This window comes from Homalodisca vitripennis, chromosome 7, assembly GCF_021130785.1.
Source record: "Homalodisca vitripennis isolate AUS2020 chromosome 7, UT_GWSS_2.1, whole genome shotgun sequence".
NCBI classification, from domain to species: domain Eukaryota; kingdom Metazoa; phylum Arthropoda; class Insecta; order Hemiptera; family Cicadellidae; genus Homalodisca; species Homalodisca vitripennis.
Window position 1 is genome coordinate 47,232,714 of NC_060213.1, and position 25,881 is coordinate 47,258,594.

The 25,881-nt window shown below is 32.4% G+C and overlaps 1 protein-coding gene across 1 annotated transcript in view; it reads right to left on the reverse strand.

Annotated features, from left to right (window-relative positions):
• Positions 1-25,556, reverse strand: part of LOC124366703 (tRNA pseudouridine synthase-like 1) — a 38,789-nt gene extending 13,233 nt beyond the window's left edge. Inside the window, exons 1-2 of the mRNA XM_046823301.1 lie at positions 25,368-25,556; positions 19,037-19,165 (exon numbers count right to left, since the gene is read on the reverse strand). Of these exons, the coding sequence (XP_046679257.1) occupies positions 19,037-19,165; positions 25,368-25,414 (176 nt within the window). The 5' untranslated portion in view covers positions 25,415-25,556. The remainder of the gene's footprint in view (positions 1-19,036; positions 19,166-25,367) is intronic.
• Positions 25,557-25,881: the final 325 nt, after the last annotated feature.

Genomic DNA, 25,881 nt, shown 5'->3' on the forward strand with positions numbered 1-25,881 from the left:
CATTATGCCAGTTATGGTTTTAGAAAGAAGCGTTCTTGGTTTAAGCCTTCCCTTCCATGTACAGTAAGAAAAAATTAGTTGTTGTTAAAAGGAGTTAAACTAAAACTGTAGTTAAAATATTGCTAAATATATGTATCAATGTATTAAAAAAAAAAAAACACCAATTGGTTCCATTAGTATACAAGGGGGAGGGGGGGTTTGTAACTCATCATATTCAAAATCAAACCAAGCATTATTCACAAATGAAACAGTTCAATGTTCTGTCGGGATTATTATTAAGCTAAAAAAAAACACAACATAATAGCCACAAAAATCATATAAATTATCTCAATGTAATTAGTATTTGTGTACTACACATTAATTTTCTTAATAATTTGTAATCAGGTTTTATATTATTAAATATAATACTAATCAAATTATTTTAAGACTTTATTCTAGAATCGTTGATAACATCCAACCTAAAAACATTCCTTACAATTATCAACCAGACCAATGTAAAAGAACACTGAATATATAAATGAGTTCCCATCCACAATAAACACCCTTAAACCAAACTAAATAAAAAATACTAACCTCATTAGTGATGACATTTAGAGAAATTTAAAACATACAAAACGGTAATATAGCACAATTAAAGGTATAAAAATATAGTTGAATCTTTTTTACATGATATAGTATATTAAAATATTATAAATATAGAGTGAAAAAATTAGAACCTAATGTCACTTGCAAAAAAATCTTCTATTGCACAAAACAGAGTTTCCATAAGCCAGATGTAGTTAGACAAAAATATATTTCTATTGGGTAATTGTTTATTTAGGGTCTAATTTATTGTACAATTTCATTGAAAAACCAATAAAATAATTGTTTAGTGATTTCGTGAGTCTATTGTAACTTATGGAAACATTATTCTTATTTCATGTATTATAGATATGGATATTCTGGTTGAAGGTTAAATTATGTGGATTATTGAGAGCAATCAGGTCAAACAGGTATAAATTTATAATAATTTGTATTTTTAAATACAATAGCCTTAGATGAAATTCTATCAAAGGCTGAGAAACACTATGCAAACGAACATTTATAATTAACACTCCTTACATTTATGATTGGCAAAATGTTTACACATCAAAATTTTGCATCTGCCATCAGGGTACAACAAGCAGATCACACAATTATAGACCAATATCATTTATATATACATTTTCTAAGATTCTGGAAAAAAATATTGTACCAGAATAATACCACACCTGGAGCAAGAAGGCCTCATAACCATAAAACAGGATAGATTTATAAAAGCCAGATTCACTAACAATGCTAATAGAATTGTCCAATTAATAGAATCTATAATACACCAATTGAACGATCAAGAATATGTAATGGATATCCTCTTTGAATACTCTATGGCTTTTGATTGTTTATACATAGAGATATATAAAATGGCGATCTCTCACATTTAGACAAATATTCCAAGAGGATAAAGAAAAATATGAATAATAATAATAATTCTTTGTAAAAGTGTTACAATATTGTAGCTACAAAATTTGAAGATTCATCCTTGTTAGTACCAAAGATTGTAATCACACTTTACACTATTTTTGTGTATAAAACTTAAATGTGTTTTAACTGTTTTAGGACCAGTGTTCCGAGTGGTGACAACTCAAATGATTTTTGGTCTCATTGCCTGTTTGGGTCTAACATTTTTCTTCTGGTATGTCCCTGGGTACAAAGGGTTCACAAAAATAATCCTTCCAATGAATATCGTACTATCCTACTTTTTTACACTGATTTTCTCTCGGACTGATATCCTCCGATGTTTCAACTCCACCTACTTCTTGTTGCAAGAGACCCAACACTCCCACAACATCCTTGGTCCCTTCTTCTTAATTTTCTCTATAAGTGTCTTAGACTATCTGTTCCATACCTTTCACATGATTTACTTTTCCAAATTTGACGAGAACTATTTCTTTCCCACTGCCTACTTGATCTCCAGTGCACCAAGATTGACCTTTTGCTCGCTCTGCTTTGCTGTGTCTTTCGTCCTAAAGGATGTCCACTACCAGCTGAACGCTCTACAATGCTTCTCTCCCACATCGGAAAGACTCCAGATGCTGGCACGTCTCCAGTGGCAGGCTCATCGACAAGTGGAACTGATATCCCAAGCGTTCGGCCCGTACCTGCTAATCTTCTTGCTCTTCAACTCCGCCTGGTTGTTGAGCTACGTTGTGACTCTATCTAAGTCTCAGTATGCTATCCGGCTAATCTTTCCACTGATCACTTCACAATGGGAATTTATTGTGCTATGTGTCAGTAGTTACTCCATCAGCTATCAGGTCAGTAATCACTCAATTTGTAGTGCAATCCTTTCCTTTCTCAGATGTACTAATCCCTTTCAGTCAATTACAACAAAAAACTAGATATCATACTTTGATACTATTAGGTTAAAATGTGTACAAGGTCTATGAAAATAAAATAAGAATAACTACAGATCAGACAGAAAAGCTTAATTTTTTTTAAAAAGGAGAAGCCGATCTCCATTTTTGCCTTATTCTGCCCATCCTCATGGGCCACTGGCCTGTGCGAGGATATTATCAAACAGAATTAGGGTGAGAGTCGATACAGTACAAGGTCGATGGTACTGATAAAGACAGGATTCGAACCTGCGCTATCTCTAACTCAGACTCAAAGTCCAACGTCTTAGACCACTCCCATTGGCACTCCCAATTGATAAGCATCTTAGTAAAATAAACTTGGCACATACAAAATTTGTTCTTCACCAAAGTTATTTTTAAAGTCGTATTCTTTTCACATGTTTTGTCCTTTTTTCCATTTTGATAATTAGACAAACAATAAAATTATCATGTATTCAATCATATTAAAAACCTAGGGTAACTAGTACAATCAATTTTGGTTGTAGTTTTTTTGTAGTCTTGTGTAGACGTCACGGAGAGCAGTCTGTTGACCTTTTAGTTTTTTTTTTATGTGAGAGCAAGCTATAAACTGTTTATTTGTGTATCTGGTACACTGACCAGCTACTTGTTTTTGGTCAGTGACTTCCTAAGTTTATTTATTTATTTAATCATACACAGACAAAGTTTTATGTAGAAAAATCTTCAGGTGATCCAAGTCCTAAAAAAGAATGGTAAGATTTAAACAAGTGGGAAAACAATGATAAAACATAAAGAATGCAAGGATTTACTTCTGACTGGTTTACACCTTCCAGTTGAACCTACAATAGGTATAGCAAAACTGATATGTCACTTATATCTGAGCAACCCTATGGATGTTCAGGAGCAGCACATAACTAACCGCAAGTGTCAAGTTGATGTATGGGGTACAAGATTGATAGGTCTTGACTACTCTGAAGGATGGTCTTGTCTACTCCGAGAGGCTGGTCTCCATTTCTTCTAAGTTGACATAACTGAGATATTACTCAATATTCCTCCTTATGTATCTCGACAGAAGGTACCACCTACCTCCAACATTACCCATCCCGAATATCTGTAATTACGGAGAGCACAAAGGTTCTTTAAGAACTAAAAGCAATAAGTGGTTTTTCAGCTTCTAGTCATAAAAGAATGAAAAAAAAGATGGTGGGCAAATTGTGTGGTATCAGAAGGCACAATGATGCTGGGCTAGGTTTGTAGTTACAAGGAAACTACTTAGATTTATGTAAGAGTCTCAAAACTGTAAGGCAAAAAACTGTTCATATATAGAAAAAACAGACCTGATACTTTTTTTAACTAACTTTGTATTTAACACTTATAAAGTATTCTTGTAATGATTCTCATCATTTATATTACATGTAATTTAATGCATTCACTTAAAGAAAAATGTATTAAATAACATATATTTTGTAATAATCTTTTCAGAACATGACCATTTTGTGGCTGTTCAATTTCTCATACTAACAAGACTACTTAGTAGTCAGCATACTAACAAGGAACGTCCATGTTTAACGCAGTGGCTTTTGTTAACATGTTTAGCCGTCATCAGGGGTCAGACAAATAAAACAGAAATTTAATCTTAACAAAGATCTGCACATTAATGAGAATTTACATTTGCTTAAATACTCATGAGATCAAGAATTGAATAACTTGATTCCAGAAAGAGCAACTTGCTTATAGTTACAATCCAATCTTGTAATCCTCAGTACAATATTTAAAACATATGAGGTTTTTATTATTAAAGAGAGTAAACAGCATGGTTTTAGAATGTTTTTTTATATAAGATAGGAAGAGCAGGTTTGCTTTTGCCAGATTGTAGGGATAATTTATTCTTCTCTTCTTAACATAGAGACATTACAAAAAAACTCACAGAAAAGTACATTTTGTGTCCACTACGTTAACCATTTTGCTGTTTGTCATGAAATATCCCATTTTTGTGAGTTCCTTTAAATATCTCATTATTAAGAAGAGGAGGAATCTCATAATCCAAAAGAAATAGGATTATTCTTCCAATACGATAAAGGTAGCCCTGCTCTTCTTATCCTATCAAAACTCTCATGTTTAAAATAATGTTTTTCTCAGAGTCTGCTCAGTTCAAGTTTTTATTTAATTCCACCCATTACTGGATTATGAAATTTCCTCAGGGTCCAAATCCCTCATAGCAACCCTCTATTTATCAAACATCTGTCAGAATAACACAGTACTTACAAACAACTTATATTATTTCTAGTAATTGCGGTCAATTTTCATGCATCTTATTAATTTCAAATCTCAACTTTCAGGGATCTAAATCAACACTACTGGTGCACAAGATGATTTCTAAGGCTGAGGCATCCGGTCAAAACTGCAAAACGGTAATTTACACCCTGTTACTACAGTAGGTCAAAACTTCAACACGTAATATACTAAATGTATTTACAGTAGGACAGACTGAGGAACACCATATTAGTAAACCAATATGTAGTCCTTATACATAGTATGTTATTATTATCAGCAATTGATCAACATGGATAGCTAGGGTTATTGGAACTATGATTGAGCAGTAACAAACTCGAATCAACAAATATCGATGTCAATATAGTATTAGTTGCTAATTCATTCTACATAATGAACACAACTAAAACACATACCGTAACATCAAATGGGACAGGCACGTTGAAATGTTATGCAATAAAGTGTCTAAGGGTATTTTTTATATTAATTAGGCTAAGATATATTGTAACTACAAACATCCTCATTACTGTCTACTATGCATACCTTCATAGTTTCTTGTCTTATGGAATTATTGTATGGGGCAATGATTGTAACACAAAAAAATTATTAATTTTACAAAAACGTGCTATTAAGATTATAGCTAATGTAAACATAAGGACTCACTGTAAACCTTTATTTAAAAAGTATGGTATTCTTACAGTACCTGCAATTTATATTTTGGATTGCCTATTGTATATAAAAAGAAATTTAAATGCCATACCTACAAATAGATCTGTACATATCCATATAACTAGAAACTCAAATTCTCTTAGAATATCTCAATGTAGTCTGTCAATGTAGGTTTTACTACTTTAAATTGTTTTGCTGAAACATGCGTTAAACTGTACAACTCTCTTCCTTCTCATCTTAAATCTCTTGAAATTAACTGTTTCAAGAAAAGTGTAAAAAAGCTATTGATTAATATCAGCCCATATGACATCAGTGATTATTATGCTGCAATTGGATAGACACTTGTTACTAGGCCTAGGCAAAGCATGTAATAGATGATAGTTCATGCCGAATTTGTTTCTGACACTGCTATACATTGTAAAGATGTTCTGGCAATAAAGAATTTGATTTGATTTGACATATATTGATGTTAAACCTAACATCAAGATGCGCTTCTATACACCTAAGTAAGTAAGTTCCTATTAACACTTAACCTAAAGGGTTTGGGTGATTTACCAGTCTGTATGTGTTTTTAACTTAAAAATTGATAACTTATAAACATTGTGAGTTACAGCATTGTTACTTTGTTTTCTTATTTGACTTAATAAGACTAGAGTTAAAAGTAAAAATAAAGGAAATAATTTTCAAAATTGTGGCTGTTTACACACTTTTACATAATTAAACCTCACTGCACAATATATGAAGTAACAAGAAACTTAAAAGACACATAAAAATAGACCATGAAACTAATGAAGATTTAGTATCTTATCCCTTACACTAATTGGATAGAATGTAACTGATAAATCATATATTAACCGATATCGTGTTTTTTTACCAGCAAGTGCACTTATAAATGATTTGTTCATTTAACACTTTCAGAGGTTCTACAAAAGTCTAAATATCCTTACTATGAATGTTGACATTGTGATGAGAGTGTTAGCTGAGAGTTATTTTGTCAAATATCACTAAACAGTGAAAAAAATAATTGATCAAGTACAATCATGCTACTAATGCTAAATTATGTTTTAGTGTTAGTAAAAGTAAACAGATAATTGAAATAAACCACCTCCAGTCAGTACATCATATATTTTTGTGCAAATGTTAAATTGCTTTACTTGCTTCACCCTTTACATGTTTCACACACAAACATTTTTCAACAAAAATAACGCAAATTCTAATGCCTGAACAGTTTTTATGAACACTTGTATATGCATCATAACCATGTTATAATTTCAATGCAAACTGTAAACAATTATAAATTAATAACATTAGAATTAATATTTTGTTACGTTCTAATAGACATGTGTCAAATGAAGCAATGGAAGACAATTTACAACTCACCTTCACTAGGATCAGCCATATATTGGACTAAGTTAGATATGCCCATAATTATCAAAGCAGCAACAGAAAATGGACATTGGGAATATAAGTATTAAAGATCTATTTCTTAAACTTTGATATACTATTCTTTGAAATAACAACTAAAAATGATCAACTTTTGAAGAAAGAATTATAAATTCACTGTTCGAATTAAAATAAAATAAAAGATTTTGCTTCTTCTATATAAATTATATAGTTATGACATATTTTACAAACATAATGTATCAAAGTTTATAAGTTTATTCTGTAAAACTTTGCTTCAGAAAAATTCTTACACTATCACGTAAAATTTATAATGGAACTAGCAGTTACCTGCGGCTTTGCACACAATTTCCTGTTGAAAACCAGTACACTATATTCACGTATTATTTTTCTATCATCTTCTAAACATTCCTGAGATAATTGATAGTCCTGAGCCTCTTGGGCGCATTATGAAGGTATGTACCATATTTCCTGCCTCTATCTTTCGTGGTTTATGCTTTGATAAGTTATTCAGTACAATTAATCTATAGAGATGAACCTCGATAAACTAATTAGGTTATTAAGAATCAAATTCGGTATGTTAAAATTAGTTTTCTGTCTAAGACATTTCTAGTATTATTGTGGAGTTTGCCTTATGGTCCGATCAAGAAAATGTATCAAAGAAAACCAATTTTGATCATAAAGCGTTCTCTCTCGGCTCTTTTCATTTAGCTTCGATCTAACCAAATTCGATTACCTTATTTGCGAACACTCACGGCTTTGGGCAATGAGGTGTTTTATAACAGCGTTTAATAGTATTTTCATTGCATTATATAGTTTATTGACCACTGGTGAAAGCTAAACTGAAAATTAGGCAATAACTTCTTCTATGCTATATGCATTACACTACTGATCAAGAACTTTACAATAACAATTTTCTAAATATTAAATGTTTCTGCCTCTTTGACAAACTTCAGCTGACAGTATTAACAGCTGTTAAGTATCAATTCACTTTGTATTATATGCCGTAGCGCAGTCTGCCAGATGCAATTTAAAACACTCCAAAATCAACAACTACTTACAAATGAAAAATTAATTAAAAATACATTTTCCAGTGGACCAAATTGTGAATCTAAACCATTCTCAAATTCCATTGAAAACACATACAAAATTTCATCAAAATCGGTCCAGTCGTTTAGGACACAAGAAATATATATATATAAACATATGTAACTTCTCTTCAAATACGAAAAATGTATAAATCTAACCAAAATGAAAAAGAAACTAATCTTTTGCCCTGTATATTCAATAACTTTTTACATCTATCTAAAACCATCTGATTGTGTATATCACAATATTCTCTCAAATAAACTGTATCTATCTGACATTAGAATAGGTAAAGCCCTACAACAAATAACATGATACCTCAAAATTAGATCTTAACAGGGGCAGGTTTGTGACAAGCTATCACAGACAATTTTAATTTAGTATGGGTCACAGGGATCAATACTAGGTCCTGTTTTACTTAGGACTGCCTCTACTCTCATAGTTTGTAATTTGTCTGCAGCTGTTGGTGATGATGGAACAGTCGCATCTAAGTGAGCTACAGATCTCTGTGCTCGACTGCTTCGACCTAGGACTGCCTCTACTTCTCATAGTTTGTAATTTGTCTGCAGCTGTTGGTGATGATGGAACAGTCGCATCTAAGTGAGCTACAGATCTCTGTGCTCGACTGCTTCCACCTAGGACTGCCTCTACTTCTCATAGTTTGTAATTTGTCTGCAGCTGCTGGTGATGATGAAACAGTCGCATCTAAGTGAGCTACAGATCTCTGTGCTCGACTGCTTCCACCTAGGACTGCCTCTACTTCTCATAGTTTGTAATTTGTCTGCAGCTGCTGGTGATGATGAAACAGTCGCATCTAAGTGAGCTACAGATCTCTGTGCTCGACTGCTTCCACCTAGGACTGCCTCTACTTCTCATAGTTTGTAATTTGTCTGCAGCTGTTGGTGATGATGGAACAGTCGCATCTAAGTGAGCTACAGATCTCTGTGCTCGACTGCTTCCACCTAGGACTGCCTCTACTTCTCATAGTTTGTAATTTGTCTGCAGCTGTTGGTGATGATGGAACAGTCGCATCTAAGTGAGCTACAGATCTCTGTGCTCGACTGCTTCCACCTAGGACTGCCTCTACTTCTCATAGTTTGTAATTTGTCTGCAGCTGCTGGTGATGATGAAACAGTCGCATCTAAGTGAGCTACAGATCTCTGTGCTCGACTGCTTCCACCTAGGACTGCCTCTACTTCTCATGGTTTGTAATTTGTACTAGATATATCTGTCTTGTGCCAAATGATTTTCCATCTGCTCATCTTCTCTTTTCAATTGAATGTTTTGCTTATTATATTTTGTAGAATAGACAGTTTCATTAAGTACATCAATTAATATCTCTAAAGATCGTCAAAAGACTTACAAAAGCAAAAGTAATGTTATTTTCTTACACACAACCACATCCTATACTAACGTGTGTGTGTGTTTTGCAGTGGAAATTGGAGATCCGCTGCTTCTATATTAACAACTTCTTTACTGAAGAGACAAACTGTTGTTGAAACAGGCAAATCACCTTAAATATATCAGAGCATTGGCTCAAGGATAAAGTTTGCATGCTGATGAGTTACGAATACAAACTAATACAGGATCAGGTGCAACTGGAAAGGATCTTCTACAAAGACTAGTATTAACTGTGTAGGATGTGGATGGTAAAAGTTAATTCTAACTAATGAGCTGTTATATTAACAACTTAGAACCGGGCACCAAGCGTGCATAGCACTCAAAGCAATAGGAAAAATTTTTATGATATTTTTATTAACATGCGCTTAAAAAGTAACAAAGAAATTACAATATTGGGTAGACTACTATTTATGGTAAGAAACTGAGGTTTGTGTATTTATTACTAAAATGGGTAATGCTTTGAAATCAAACTTCATTTAATAAATATTTATAAAAAAATAAAAGATCTAATGTTTTATTTGGTAAATGTTTGTACCGTATGGACGAAACACATGGGCTTGGATACTGCTGAGGTCGTAGTAATGAATACTCAATTTGCAAAGTTTACTTATATGTTTAAGTGTGGTGAATAAACATAAAAGCACCACTTCTAGATGTTAAGAATAAAATAATGTATTGCCACGTTGCTGCCAAATAGTGATAGTGAACTAAATGATATCATGAAGGTGGGCCTAATGGTTCCAATGTTTTGCATACGAACTTAATAATTATAAAACTTTAAAATTGACTTCCCTTCACGTTGATGTCAACTCACAAGTGCGGGCTCAGCATTTTTGTTCAACATTGCAGCAGTAGTCGGAAAAAGTGAAGATTAGTAGATTAAAAGTTGTACTCATAGTTAAAATCAAAATCAAGAGACTCGAAGTTGAAATCAGAGACTCGGCTAAACTCGTGCACATTGGCACAAGAGATGTTGCTCAGCAGCAGGAACGGCAGCAACAAAGTTCATGAGAGAAAATATTAATACACATGCCAACTATGTCATTAATTCGCCAAGAATTTAGTTCCAAGAACATCACATGTAACTTATATTAACCAGTAACGAGTAATAGGGTTGCGAGAATATGTATTATATAAAATATAACTAAATAACGGTACATGTTGATCCACATGAGTGGTGCACGAAAATGATGTTTGATTTTCATTTTGGATAATTTTTTAGTTATTGTGAAATAAGATTAAATGTATTGGATTCTATTACTATAAAGAGGAGAAGTTAATAACAGTAGGGAATCAAGATTACAGATGTAACATAGGTGACAAATATCCCTGTAGACACATTGAAAAGAGACCAACAATTGATAACTGCCTGCGTCAATCTTAATTTATGTTATCACCTGTCAACTACAGTCTATTATGAGAAACATCATGTCATCTATATATTTCATCTTTAGATGTTGAATGATATTAATGATTTTATACAAATGCTAGTAGTCAACGTGTAATGAAACATTAACTAATAACTTATTATGTTATCATTGAGTTTCAGATGGGTAACGTTTTCGTCACATACTTTGTAGTGTTTGTTCAGCTGCAGTGAGTCTACAAGAGAACTTCAAAATCATCACATCAGCTCCAATCAATCTTAGAAAATCAGTGTACTTATTTACAAAATATATAAATACTTAAAATTAAATATTAAAAATAATACTGTTTTTAATATTTTACATTTTCATGTGCTTATGATAACACTGTTATTTCAATTAACAGATTACAGCTGAATTCAATCAATTGCTTAATTTAACTGCTTTTTGTTTGGAGCTAATCAAAAAGCTGAAACAAGTCTAATAACTAAATTTTTTTCCAATTCATAGACTTCCTGTACTGGAGTTACGCCAGTTACCAAAACCTGAAACTAATCAGGCATAGTATTACACTCGTGGATTAAAAATTTTATAAACTTACTGACTGATATCTCGATTAAAATGGCAGTTTTCCAATATCGGAGTGTGTCAGGAGAAACGTACATTTTCACTAAAAATGGTATAAATATCACAGTCAAGTAAACTGATTTCATGCTGTCAAAATTCACACTTGAGTTTGATGTCATGTATATGGACACAGGCAATGGACAGAATTGTATGGCGTGTGACCACCACTGTATAATATTTGCAACATCCAGTAGAGTAGGTTTTAGTTTTTAGTATTTAGTGAAAGACTCTTTGATAGCAGTAGAAATAGTTTAGGGCATTCCTATGCCAAATAAATAAACCAGAGAGGTTATCCAGTAACCATTAGGCCTATTGTCAGATTTAACCCATTGGCTTATACATATTAACACGCTTTTTTTTACTATCAGCTCAACTGGAGTTATCCTATTAAAAATGCTAAAAAGTAAGAGTTTTGTTATGTGTTTATAAAAAATTTATTTTTCAAGTTATTTGGTTATATTTTATATCTTTTTGGATTAACATGAAATGGGCTTTAATAATAAATAGATAGTGATATATTTGATCATAATTTAAAAATAATAATGCTGTATAAACTAAAAACGTTTTGGAATTTTTTTAAATAAAAAAATTTTTTTACTCAAATAATATAAAATAAAATACCCCATTGTTGCTTTTATTTTATTTGAAATATATTTCTCTACCTAGCAATACTAGAATATGTATATATATATATATATATATATATATATATATATATATATATATATATATATATATATATGCATTGTTTGTTTTTTCTAAATACTGAAAATTCCAAGAATATTGATTTTTTCTCTTGTAGTACACTAATATTCTTATAGTAACTTATTATTCATTTAAATTTCAATTAATTGTAGTATTGCAGTTTTTCTTATGTGTTGCAACAATATTAGTCTAATTTATACTAACATTTGGTTGAAAAAGGAGTTAAAAAAAATTATTTAGATGACGCTGTACTTGTCACGGAACGGTTCCGTGATATAAATTTTGAGCCCAGACTAGCTGTCATGGAACCGTTCCGTGATACAAGGCCAATGGGTTAACAGCTGCCTCTCATTGGTGGATCACGTGGTCCCATCTGTCTGTCTGTCCACTGTCCTGGTAAGTCCCTTAAATGCCTGAGCAATCAGTTGTATCGTCACACCATCGCAGCTGTTCTGGAGATATGGTCCGGTCGCGGTCACTGACAAAGTCTCGTACTTGGTTCACTCTTAGACAGAGTAGTGCCATCTTGGGCCTCAATGCCCTCTTTTCTTGTACTCGTTAGAAGTTGTACAGTTGGAGTCAATCTGAACATCACATGCTCCGGTCGTGGTTGCTCACAATGGTCCAGCCCTTTGTCCTCGTGGTAGTGGAAGTGTCGCCTCGGGTCCCACACAGGTGATTCCTCTCTGAACTTGCTTCCTACCCCGATGCCAGTGACTGTTCTTAGTGACAACAGAAAGTGACCCGTTCTTCCATGGATCCCACTGCAGTCCTGGACTAACTGGAATTTCCCCCCTCAGATGAAGCGAGGCAAGAAACTACATCAACATCGTTGAGTTGGCATCTATCCTCAATACATGCACCTTTCACTTCCTAATGCTCAATACCATCCTTCTATCTCCAGATGTAAATGTTTTCCATTTTAATTTTATTTGTGATCCCTCAAACTTAAATTTTGGTTGCTTCCGAACCAGATTTTCTGTTATCTCTCTCTCATAATTAACATTTTGATAGAGACAAGAACAAAGAGTAAATTACAAAGTTAACGAGTTACAACAGATGACAAAGATCAGATATGATTGGGTTGCTCAGTGTGAAAGATACAGTCAGTCGATCTTTGACCGAGGATCAAAACTGGTTGCAATCAGTCTGTTTGTCAGTGGACGCAGTTTTGCCAAAACAGACGTATAGCGAGTGTGGTCGTGCACACTCTCTGACCCTTGTAGCAGGATGGGTATTCTTTGAGTCTTAATAATTATTTTAATTAATTATCTTGGGTAGTATTATTGTACATTAGTTAAAAATTTATTATAAGGGGCTAATTGGGTTAAACGGAGATTAGAGTGAATGAATGAATGAATGTTTATTGTCATATTACATCTTACAAGATCCAGCTATGCTGGTAAGACAGATGACATAGTCAGAAATTTCCCTTGTTTTTTCGGTCTCCCATCGTTAGTACTAATAGATTTAAACAAGATTCTAGCTAAAAATGATTTACTAACAAATAAATAAGCTCTATTCTAAATAACAGTATTAATATTTTCAGCTATGAATAAATTAACTATAAACTAATTAACAGTATATTAAAACCTATGTCAAACATTTATTTTGTAAAGCATTCCTGAGTCAGATAACATTAAAATTGTAGTACACCATAATGTAATAACAATCATTCATTAACCTAATTAACAAATAAAACAATAGAATTAGTTAAATAATTAACAAATAAAACAATAAATTACTAAAACAATTAACAAATAAAACAATAAAATTAGTAAAACAATAAAATTAATAAAACCATGAATAAAATCAAACAATAAAATTGGTAACAATATAACAATATTCAAATAACAAAATGGAGATCAATTATTGAATTTTGTATTATATTAAATTAAGTTTCTTAGGAGAAAACACTTAATCTTCATAACTAAATTATTATGTTTTTTGTCATTTAGAAATTCGGAAATCTTGTAGTAAGCCTTTTTGACAAACATACTTTTTATTCTATCTAAGAATTCAACTTGTGGCATTTGTTTGAAATTGTTAGGCAATTTTGTTGTAAAGTTTAATACCCATATAATACAAACTTTTTTCAAATATGGCTGTGGTGTGTACTGGATATATTAACAAATTGGTATTTCTAGTATTGTGTTGATGAATAGTTTTTTCTTTTAGAAAACCAGTTCAAATTTTGATGAACTTGACTCAGTACTTCATACATGTACACACAAGGGACAGTAAGAATTTTCAGTTTCTTAAATTTTTCTTTACAAGAACTTCTTCTTGATGAGAATGTCATTATTCTTATAATCTTTTTTTGGATTTTTAACACTTTTTCTGTTATCTCTACTGAGCCCCACAATGTAAATTCCAAACTTCATTATTGAGTAAAAAATAGCCATAGTAATAGGGTCATCTTTGTTTTTAAACTTGTGATGTGTGTAACACAGCTCATATTGAAACAAATAGAATTGAGTTTTTTACATAAGTTTTGTATTTGTTCTGTCCAAGTCATATGCTCATCAAAACAAACTCCCAACAGTTTTTACATTTTTGCAGCTATTTATTTGTTCTTTATCTATTGTGACTGTAAACATTTCTTCTCTTTGCTGTCTGTTTTTGAAGTGAATAATATTTGTTTTTTGTAGTATTCAGAATCATTCCATTAACTTTAAACCACTCTTCTAATTTAACTATAGTTTTGTTCTATACTAATAATTTCAATTACATGTAAGTTTTTCTCCTTGATTATAGCTGTGGTTTCATCAGCATATAAGACTAATTTTCGTGTCTATGTCTTGTGGTAGATCATTTGTATACAATGTAAATAGTAATGGTCCCTAAAATCGATCCTTGCGGAACTCCTGACACTACCATTTTCATACTCTGAATGATACTTTTTATAGTCTGATACTAAAAGTTGTTTTTTGTTTTCTTTCTGTAATATATGAACTTAAACCAATTTTAAAGATGTGCCCCTCTACTCCATATAATTCTAATTTTCTTCATTAAGATATCAATGATCTACACAATCAAATGCCTTTGATAAATCACAGCACACTGCCACTGTAGACTGTGATCCATCCAAAGCACTGTAAACTTCCTCTGCAAGGTTGGTAAGTGCTGTGTCAGTTGAGTAATTTTTTCTAAAGCCAATATTGACATCCAGTAATCAGACTATTTTTTTCTAGGTATTTGTATAATTGATGGTTTACTACTTTCTCATATAGCTTGGAAAACACTGGTAACAATGAAACTGGACGATAGTTTTTTGACTTGAGTTTTCTCACCTATTTTGTAAATGGGTTTCACTACTGAATATTTAAGCTTGTCTGGAAAAACACCTGTTCCTAACGATTGATTAACCAAATTTGTTATTGGCTTCACAAGATATTCCTTACAGTCTTTTAACAATTATTGAGGGAATTTCGTCCCAGCCAGTAGACCACTTGTTAGGCAACGTTGATATTAATTTATGAATTTCTTTCGCTTGAACAGGTTTAAAAACGAAAAGACGTACTGTTAACTTTTTGTAATTTTCCCACTGCTTTTTACCGGAGAGCTTTTATATTCAATTGTTCTACAGTCTTTAAATAAGATTCATTAAAATGAATAGAGGGTTTCTGATCTTAGTCAACAGGACAACTGGACGCAGGAAATCTATATCTTATAATTTGACAAAAGCTTTTGATATAGTATACATCATGGCATTTTGGTTTCTAAGCTGAAGTTTTATGGGTTTGACAAAATTGACATGTTGATTTTTTTGTCTTACCTCAAAGACAGGAAACAATTTGTATTTTTAAATGTAGAATTCACTACTCAGTCCTTGGTAAGAAACGTTGTTCCACAGGGATCAGTTATGGGACCTCTTTTATTTATAATTTATATAAATTACCTGCCATCAAACCTTAATTGCCTGAACACCTCCTGCTTTTTGCAGATGACATCGCTTAGAATTCAAACTAAAATAATTTATTTGAATTAGATAGTTTACAAAAACTGTGGAAAACTGATGCACAGCCAACAAACTACATATATATTTAAAAACTCAAAACACAATTTTCCTTTAAACATGGTCATCAGTATGACACAATAAATTTTTTGGGCATTACATACAGTCAAATCTTAATTGGGATAACCATATAAAGTTTCCAAAGGAATTTTTATACTTCTGCGATTAAGTTGGAGAATTAAAATTAATATTTTAAAGAGCTTATATTATGCCCATGTCCATAGCAGTATTAGATTTTTAACTTTTTGCTTACAGAAATAAAATAACTCTCTCTTCATTAATTTAAAAGATACAGTAAAAATAAACTAACTGAAAACTTTTAATACTCCATTTGGAAACTTTTTTCATAAAGGTTTTAATTGCTATTTGTTGATTTTTATTTATCGATTGTTATATGTTGATTGTTTGTTATTGGTTAATTAACTTTTGCTATTATTTTGCTTTTACCAATGTTAATATAATATACATTGTTTTTTCCATATTACAGAAAATATATTAGAATATAGATAGTAATATATAACAGATAGAAGTGCCAAAACTTTAGTATTAGTATTTAGTGTAAAAGGACAGTTTTAGCACAAAAACTGTAAATATCTTAAGGAAAAAACATGCCGGTTGCCTATACTAAAAAGATGTTTGGCAATAAAAGATTTAATTTGAATAAATCTCCAGAAGAGGACCGGTTTTCAAGGTGAGAAACATCAGGGCCAAACCAGCTATGATTTGAAATGAAATGAAATGAAACGTTTATTCTCTCTTCACAATCAATTAATTGTAACAAAACAACAACAATATTATACTTCTATACTTAGTGTTTGATCAAATAACGTGTTAACTAATTAGGATGTGTTTTTCTATTATTGAAAATAAATGTTATAATAGAAATTATTAAACAAAACAGAAATATAAGCTGATGCAGAACTGCTGAGAGAATAAATACACACGCAAGAGAAGATAAACTCTTCTGATTTTGCGTGGGAGTTACCAGTATTTTATATTTTCAATTTGGAATTTTACTGTTGTCTCCTGTTAACCAAACACACACACACACACACACACACACACACACACACACACACACACACACACAAAACACACATATCCACACATCCAATATGAAAACATAAGCTATCACATGCAATATCATTACTGTATCTATTATCCGTCTTGAGGCAACTACTGTACATTTGAGGCAAAAATAATTTACCCAAAAGTAAATTTGTTTATAACTTTATTTTTTTAAATAGATTTTTTACTTATTCTTTAGAGGGACATATTATCTTACCTGTTTGGTTATTATAGTATTGTTTAAGAAAAGTGTAGTTATTATTAACTAGTTTAATACAGCAAACAATTGTTCCAATTGATTAGTATCATGATTCAAGAGCCAATCCTTGACACGGATTTTTAAGGTATTCATTGTGGGTGAGTTTTTAATATAAACAGGTAAACTGTTGTAAAACTTGGGTCCGAGGTATATAAAAGACTTCTGTAGCAAAGAGCTATTAACTCTCGGTGGCCTGATCATGCCGATCTGCCTGGTAATATAACCTCCAAGAGTTGTTTGCAGATCAACAGTGACTCCTGGATTACCACTAATTTGGAAAAATAACCATAGCACTTTAAAAACATATAGATGCCGCAGTGGAAGTATTCTTAGCCTAAAAAACAATGGAAAAGCATGTTCACATCTATTTTTCCGAAAAATAATTCTAATGAATGATTTTTGAATACTTGTAATTTTCTTTAAATGTGATTTAAATGTACTGCCCCAGCATGACAGACCATAGTTTAATTTAGAATGAACAAATGCAAAATACATTTTTATTAATACATTGTCATGACAAAGTTGTCTAATAAAATAAAACTTTCTAAGAAATACAAGTAAATATGTTCTAATTGTTTTTATATGTACTTTCCAAAGAAGGTTTTCATCAATGTGGAGTCCCAAGTACTTCACAGTGTTGCCCTGAGTAAGGGTGACACAATCACATTGATTCTGTTGACAACTCAAATTATGGTACTTCAAAGGTTCATCATAATTGAAAGTTTGAGTTAATGAAAAATTTATATATAGTGATTTCTGAGCATTTAATGCAAGTCCATTGTTACTAAACCATAATCGAAGATAGTATAGATCTTGTTGTATATAATTCCATAGAAGTAGTTCAGTTGGGGCACTATAAGATAAAGCTGTATCATCAGCGAACCCAGTTAGTTTACCATAAAAGGGGCCTCTATAAAGATCATTAATAAAAATTAAAAATAATATGGGACCCAAAACAGATCCTTGTGGCACACCGCACATAATTGTGCTAGTCGAGCTTTCATAGCCACCAATACAAACAAACTGTTTCCGCTCACGGAGGTATGATCTGAACCACTCATGGGCTACACCACGCACTCCCGCCCTATCCAGCTTTTTTTAGTAACAGCTCATGGTTACTAAAAAACCATTATTATTTAAATACATTGCCAATTATCTCCCCAAAATATTTCCCCACCTCGGATATTAAGCACTGCTCCTATATACCCTTGCATTAAAATATTATTTCACAATATAGCTTGAATTGTCAGCATGTACCAGGTAAAATATGAAAATAGTAGCTAGGCGTTTATCGCTATCCTGTCTACTGAACTTTCCTACCTAGAACCGAATACAATCAGTTCCCACTGCAGACAGACCAACTGCCCGCTTCCTTGCTTATCACTTATCAGATCTATGATGGATCTATTATTAACGTAGCTGGCATATAATTGCTAGGAATAAGGGAAGGATCATATTAAAAACAAGTGGTGCCAGATTGCCACAACAAGTACAGCTACACTACAGACCCGTGACATTTACCTTGACTTACAGGTCTCTTAAGAACAGCAACATTAAAAACCAATGACATTTACCTTGACTTACAGAAATACTGATCTCTTAACAACAGCAACACTACAGACCTGTGGCATTTGCCTTGAATTATAAGAATTCTGATCTCTTGAGAAGAGCTATACTACAGATCTATAACATATTAGAAGAACAATGAATAAAGTATTTCTTTGTTTGTCATAATTGTTATGTAATGGTTACTGACATTATGTTGCTTGTATCTTACCTGCTAGAAGGAATTATAGTTGGATGATTGAGTGGTTCACACCCTTTTAGAGCAATCTCCAACAAACCACAAATTGTGTGGGGGTCGTCATACGTTGGCTTTCCACTCACATTTTGCTTTTGAAATCCTCTGTAAAAAATCAATTTTAGAAGTAATGTATTTTTGTCAAACAACAAATAATTAATAATACAATAATGGTACAATCATTTTTATTGTATAGTAAAGAACTGCTATTTATGTAAATCCTCATCTTTTGTAAAGTGGAGCTCACAATAGTGATAAAAAAAACACTTTCTAATTATTACTGTAAGCTACTATGCACAATCATCATTTGGTCTGAACTAGAACATAACTTACAAAAACAGTTTTGTTGACATTCAATATAATAGAGAATGACTGGCTAATCTGTTATTGGCCACGCATTATAAATATATCAGAAAGATGGTGTGATAAAATTCCTATTGCTTAAATCTTAAAAAACTCAAAGTGTAATACTTATGGAAGTTACGGTACTTTGGGATTATACTGACCACACCAGTATGAAGAACACAAAAATATAAATTTATAGAAACAAACATGATAGAATGAAAAAACAACTCTTTAATTACAAAATTACAAACTTACAAGCATTTCCAGGTATTGTGATCGGTATTGTTGTCGCTGTTATCTTATCTTTCTCGAAGAATCCCGATTACGGCAGGCCGCGCGGCATCACATGATTATTTAAGTTTTTTGCACGGTACATAATTACCTTTCCATTACAATTCAATTTATATTTCTGATCAGCCCCTCTAGAATTTGATATTACTGATAGGTACTATCTCGAGGGATGTTTTTCTTTCGTTGACGTTTTTCCTTCGGTGCTGCGCCACGCTGATGGCCGGAGGCACTCGCATTTTGGGTGGCAGAGTGTGATCAAGAATAAAAAACAAGTTTTGAGTGTTTTTTTTCAATAAAGAGTTTAGTTTTTGTTTGGTAATGTTTGTTTTTGTTGAATTTTTGTGTTTGGAAAAATATAGGGGTAAACACGGAAGTACAACAAAGCGACGCACCAGCTGAACGGGCGGCGAGACTCTGCAATCACGTTATCTACTAGACCGCTCGACTTTGACCTCTGTCTGAGGATGGGGAGGGGTTTGCGATAAGACAATTCCTGTTTTATATTGACGAAATATTGTTCTACGCTAATCTAGTAATCAGTAGAAGCAAAATGTCAAATAACGATTCATGTCTGGGTGTAGTCGGTATAATCCCAAAGTACCGAAGTTACTTGTGGTAACTATTTAGTTTGAAGTGAATGTAATCGGTATCGACGTCAAATGTAATGACCCATTAGCAATTCTTTGTATTGTACCATAAGGACGGAATGTTAAACAGTGCACTAGAGACTACTAATGTTGACACCGAGTTATGAAATGTTTTAACTTTAGATACAGTTTTACTTAATTACATAATAAGCCATTCAAAATATACTTGTTATTGTAGTATAGCCTAATCCATTCTACAGTAACGTTTGTATGGTTTATCCTTTAAATATATGTTAGGCCTATAGCATATATTCAGTGGATGTGACAATTTTTTAATAATTCTGAGACTATAAAATTACACCAATCCTGCTGGTGGTAATCTATAGTTCTTTGCCAACCCCTTACGTCAAGTGCCACTGGAAAAATGTCTACATACACCATAAATAAACTTTTATTATTTTATACAGAAAAATAGTATGCAATAATTGTATTAAACTCTTTAAAATAAGCATTTGTTTTTTTAGGTAAGTAAGATAGTTTCTCAAAAAGATCTTAATTACACTGATAAAACTGGTCATAGACAAAGAAATCATGAGATTTCAACCCTTATGGATGTTGTTGTAATCTTTATGAAAATGCTTTAGTTTCTCTATGTAATGACAAGGCATAAATGTGCCAAATTTCAAGTTACTGATATATCGTGATGGAAAATTAGTGATGAATAAGTGAGGGGGGTTTTGCATTTTATAGAGATGTATATTTTAGATTTTTATAATGTATAAAATAATCAAAATACAAACATGTCTTTTAAACAGCTGACATATTATATACAGAGTACAGTACATTAAAAAAGTAAAAGTCTTTAAATTTCTATAAGAGCAAATAGTATCTCAAAACCCACTGTAGAATTGATTCCCAAACAAATTTAAACAGTTGTTTTCTTTTGATTATGAAACAAAATCCATATACGAGGTGAGATCAAAATGTACAGTGAATTAATTTTTATAGCAGCAACTGCTAACGCTACATCTGTTGAGACAGGTAGTGAAAAGTTTCAACACGCTGGAACTTGTCAGTCGACTGCCAGAGCCGCTAGAGTGAGGTCGTGTTTATTGTGTCTGTCATACATCATGGATTTTGAACAATGCATTAACAAAGAAATTTGGTTTTAAGTTGCAAAAGAATAGCAAAGAAGCTTATGAAATGTTAAAAACTGTGTATAGCGATATGTGGTAACTCTGAAGACTGTATACAAGTGGTATGACCGATTTAAAAACAAATTGAAGACGAACAGCGTTCAGGACGTCCAATAACCTCAAAAACAGACAATGTGCAAAAAGTAGAAATAATACAGTTTCATTCAAATAGGACTAACTGCGAACATAGCAGCAATAGTGGTGGGCATGGAGGAAGGGGGAACGATGACTCATACTGCCTCACCACCCTACTATTGCACTCACTAAATTCTATTAATTGTCAGTCGGCCAGTGCCTCTTCAACCTGCAGAGGAGTGAATTGATAAGTTGATACTTTCATGTTCCTCATGTTATTGTTGACCGATAAAGTTAAAATGATCTAATAGGACAAAGGTGTCCCGTATAAACTTAGTAAAAGATTGGAACATCAACAATATCAGACATTAACCCTTTTCGTGCCAGGAATCTCGCTGTGAGATGATTTAAAAAACACGCTTGAGTGCCGAGAGTCTCGTTCCGAGACGAGACGTTCCTATGTGAAAAGTGCAATGAAGTCTCGGAACAAAATGATTTCTATTATATTTTAGTACCTGTAAACTTATTCCATACTGGTTGATATCATACCAAAGGCCAATACATGAACTAAACTAACTTATTCAACTATTATTTCTACTTTGAATAGAATAGAATAGAATAGAATAATTTATTGGCCACAAGATATTTCACACAAATACATAGGTAGGTCAGTATAATTTATAATTGTACTTCACTAGTTAAAGAAGTCATTGTCAGTCCATTGACTCAATAAAAAAACTCACTTATTGAATAAAATGCATTATTTGACAAGAAATTATATAATTTTGATTTAAAAGAACAGTCTTTTAATTTTTTCATTTCCATAGGCAATTTATTCATGAATTTAGATGCAATGTGCAGAGGGTTTTTTTTCACTTTTGCTAAGTCTATGTGGGGGTAAATTTATTAAATGGCTATTTCTTGTATTGTACGAGTGATTTCATTTCTGAGCATAATTCTGTCTTCATTTTTTCTAAGATACAACAAGCATTGCATTATATACAGACAAGGTAGAGTGAGAATCCTGAGCTGTACAAAAATATCCCTACAGCGATCAAGCCTACCAGCTCCAGCAATGATACGGATAGCCTTTTTCTGTAGTATAAATACCTCTTCGGCATGGGAGGCTCCACCCCATACAACAAGACCATAGGTAATATGTGATTGGAAAATACCAAAATAGGCAGTGCGGATCCCGTTCTGGTCCAATTCACCACATAAGCGTTTTAAGGCATAAAATGCTTCTGCTAAGTTTAATTTTGAGACCAATTATGTGTTGATGCCAACATAATGTTGGATCAAGGGTTAAGCCCAAAAAAGTTGGATTTTCTGTGTGTTGTTCTGGTTTTTCTTTAAGGCCAAAAAAGGTTGTCACTGTTTTTATTTGTATTTAATACCAATTCATTAGCAGTCAACCAATTTTGAATGAGATTTTGATTTGATTTAGCATGTGCCAATGCTTGACTGCTACTAGGTTGTTTATTTATGATTGTAGTGTCATCAGCATAGAGGACGACATCCGCAGGTACACATTCACTTAAATCATTGATCATAATAATGAAAAGTATGGGGCCAAGCACTGACCCTTGCGGGACACCACAATTTACATCTAGGCTGCTTGATTCCTTGTTGTTGCTTACTACATATTGTTTGCGATTTTTCAGGTAACTTTGGAAAATTTTTAAGGCAGAGCCTTCAATTTTATAGTGCTGAAGTTTATTTACTAAAAGCTCGTAAGACACACAGTCAAAGGCCTTGCTGAGGTCACAAAAGGTGACCGCAGCAAGTTCCTTTTCTTCAAAGCAGCCTAGAATTTGTTCCACCAATTTTTATTAAGGCATTGGCTGTAGAAAGACCTTTTCTAAAACCAAATTGTACTGCTGTTAGGAGACGTAAATAACTAATAACTAACTAACTAAAACACGTTCTCAGTTGGATCACGGTGTCGTGATGTCTAGCCGAATGCTTTTTATGTTTTATAATTTTGCATGTTTAATAATTTATAATTTTTATAATAATTGTGTTTATTCTACAATATTAGGTTATTACACATGATATTTGGGTGTTTTAAAATACTCTTTATCATAAAAGTATTTAAATTTAAAAATAAATCTTTCTTATAGTAGTTATTTTACATTAAACTGGATTTTTATTTTGTTTCCATAAAACAGTCACTGTCTAAAGTGATTTTTAATGTTTTAAATTGTTTAAACATCTTATTGTTATATATTTTCTGATGGACCGCTTATTTTCTTTATGGTACAATATTGTTTATGGTACAATATGACTTAGGTTGTTTTTAAACACTCCTTATCATGAAAGTATTTTAAAATAAAGTTTTTTTATATTAGTTATTTCACCTCCAACTTTCTTTTTATTTTGTTTCCGTATAAATGTTGCTTTCTAAAGCAATTTTTTGAATTTTAAAAATTATGTAAAAATTTGAATCTTAATTAGTTTCTGATGCATAATTCATTTACCTTTAAAAAGAATTAAAAATGGGCTTTTTATGATCCAAAATAAATTGTAGGTAAATTTTTTCTAGAACCTTGCATTTTCATCCAAAACCCTCTGGCTCTTTTCACATAGTCATACAAAAAATAACTCGGCACTTTTCATTATGGATTTGTTTTAATCTCCATATATATCTTTTTATATTATATCATGGCCATCCTCGAGAATTAAGATGGAAGGTCATTGAGAAAGTCTATGAAAACAGCGGAGAATAAAGAACTGGAAAAAGCAGTGTTTTAAGTGGTTCATGCAGGAGCGAACATTGGGAAGCCTCTTTTAGGCCTGATTATTTTCAAAAAGCTATGCTTTTTGCAGAGAAAATGAAAAGTGTCAGTTCATTAAAAGTGAATAATGGGTGGCAATGGAATTTTAACACCAGTCACAGAATCCTGCAACTACTCACCATCAAACAGATGATACACTTGGTGGCGCAGAATTGATTTAAGGCAGTAAAACAGCTTAACTGTCTAGTATTTTAAAGAATAATGTATTTTACTGTGATTTAGTACTGTTTGTCAATATCACGTAATGTAAACATTGTCACTGACATTGTTTTTTCATTATAAATACTATAAATATTTTAAGCTATTTTGTTTGGTTTTCCTAAAATTATCTTTTTTTGAACCAATTATGTGGATTTTTGATTAACTGGATCGGGTCCGATCCCAATTAATCTGGATAGTTGGAATTCTACTGTACCCATAATGTAATTTGGTTCGACATTCTGGTTTCAGTAGTTTTACTTAAATCATGAATATCAAGGATTCGATAGGCTAATCATGAATATCGATGATTTGATTGTCATGGTAGCCGCTTATTATACTGCAGCCTTGATTTGCACATTCTAAAATCATATACAGTTTTGTTCGGGAGGACAAGCCGAATACGTTAATAGTTAAATTTTGATCGACAACTTTGACCACTAACTTCAATGATACCATTCCTGTGTATTTTACATCTCTAACCCCACCAAATTTTTATTTTTTACAACCGGTTTTAATAACATTGGCTTACAAGGAAAATATTTACAGTATGGATTTAGATTATACATCCTAACCTAAGTCCATCATGGTATTCTTTAATACATTGTGAACAAAAGATACCAAATATTATATAGGTTAACTGAAGACTTCTTATAAACAGAACCTTGCAAACAACTCGTTAACTGTGTACCGTGACAGAAAAGCCAATTCTAGATTTCAATCCATAGTCCCAATCCCTAAGATTCATGCCGGTTCATTCAAACCTAAAAACACTACATTCTATTATTGACTTACAGGAAATTACATACTGGAATACCTATATCGTGTTCCAAAGTAGGACAAATGTAGTAAATAACGTCTCATAACTAATGTATTTCAACGATTTCAAAATATAAAATTCATATAAATCTGAATTCTTATCAACAATAAGAACCTTAACCTCAACTTATAATAGCAGACAGGTTTTTGATTTTATTGCCTCATGCATGCATGGCGAGGCGATTAGCACATGTCCCGACCAAGTTCGTTGGTCCCGACCGGCTCTTTTTTCTGATTTACTTATAATAAATAAGAGGGCTTTGTTGACGTCATAAAGCCCCGAGGTGCATTGCCATGTTGGTTGCTTCTATGAATGTGGACGTGATAGGAGTTGTGTGACATTCAATACAACGTGCAATATTATGAATAAGTTTATAGGTTTACGTCTTTAACCGCTCGGCCACCTTGGCTTTCTTACTTGTAGTGAAAATATTAAAAGATGTCCTACCAATGTAGTGTTAGTCAGAGACAGAAGATTCTAAGGAAGGGTGTCATAGAAAGCAGGAACTCAG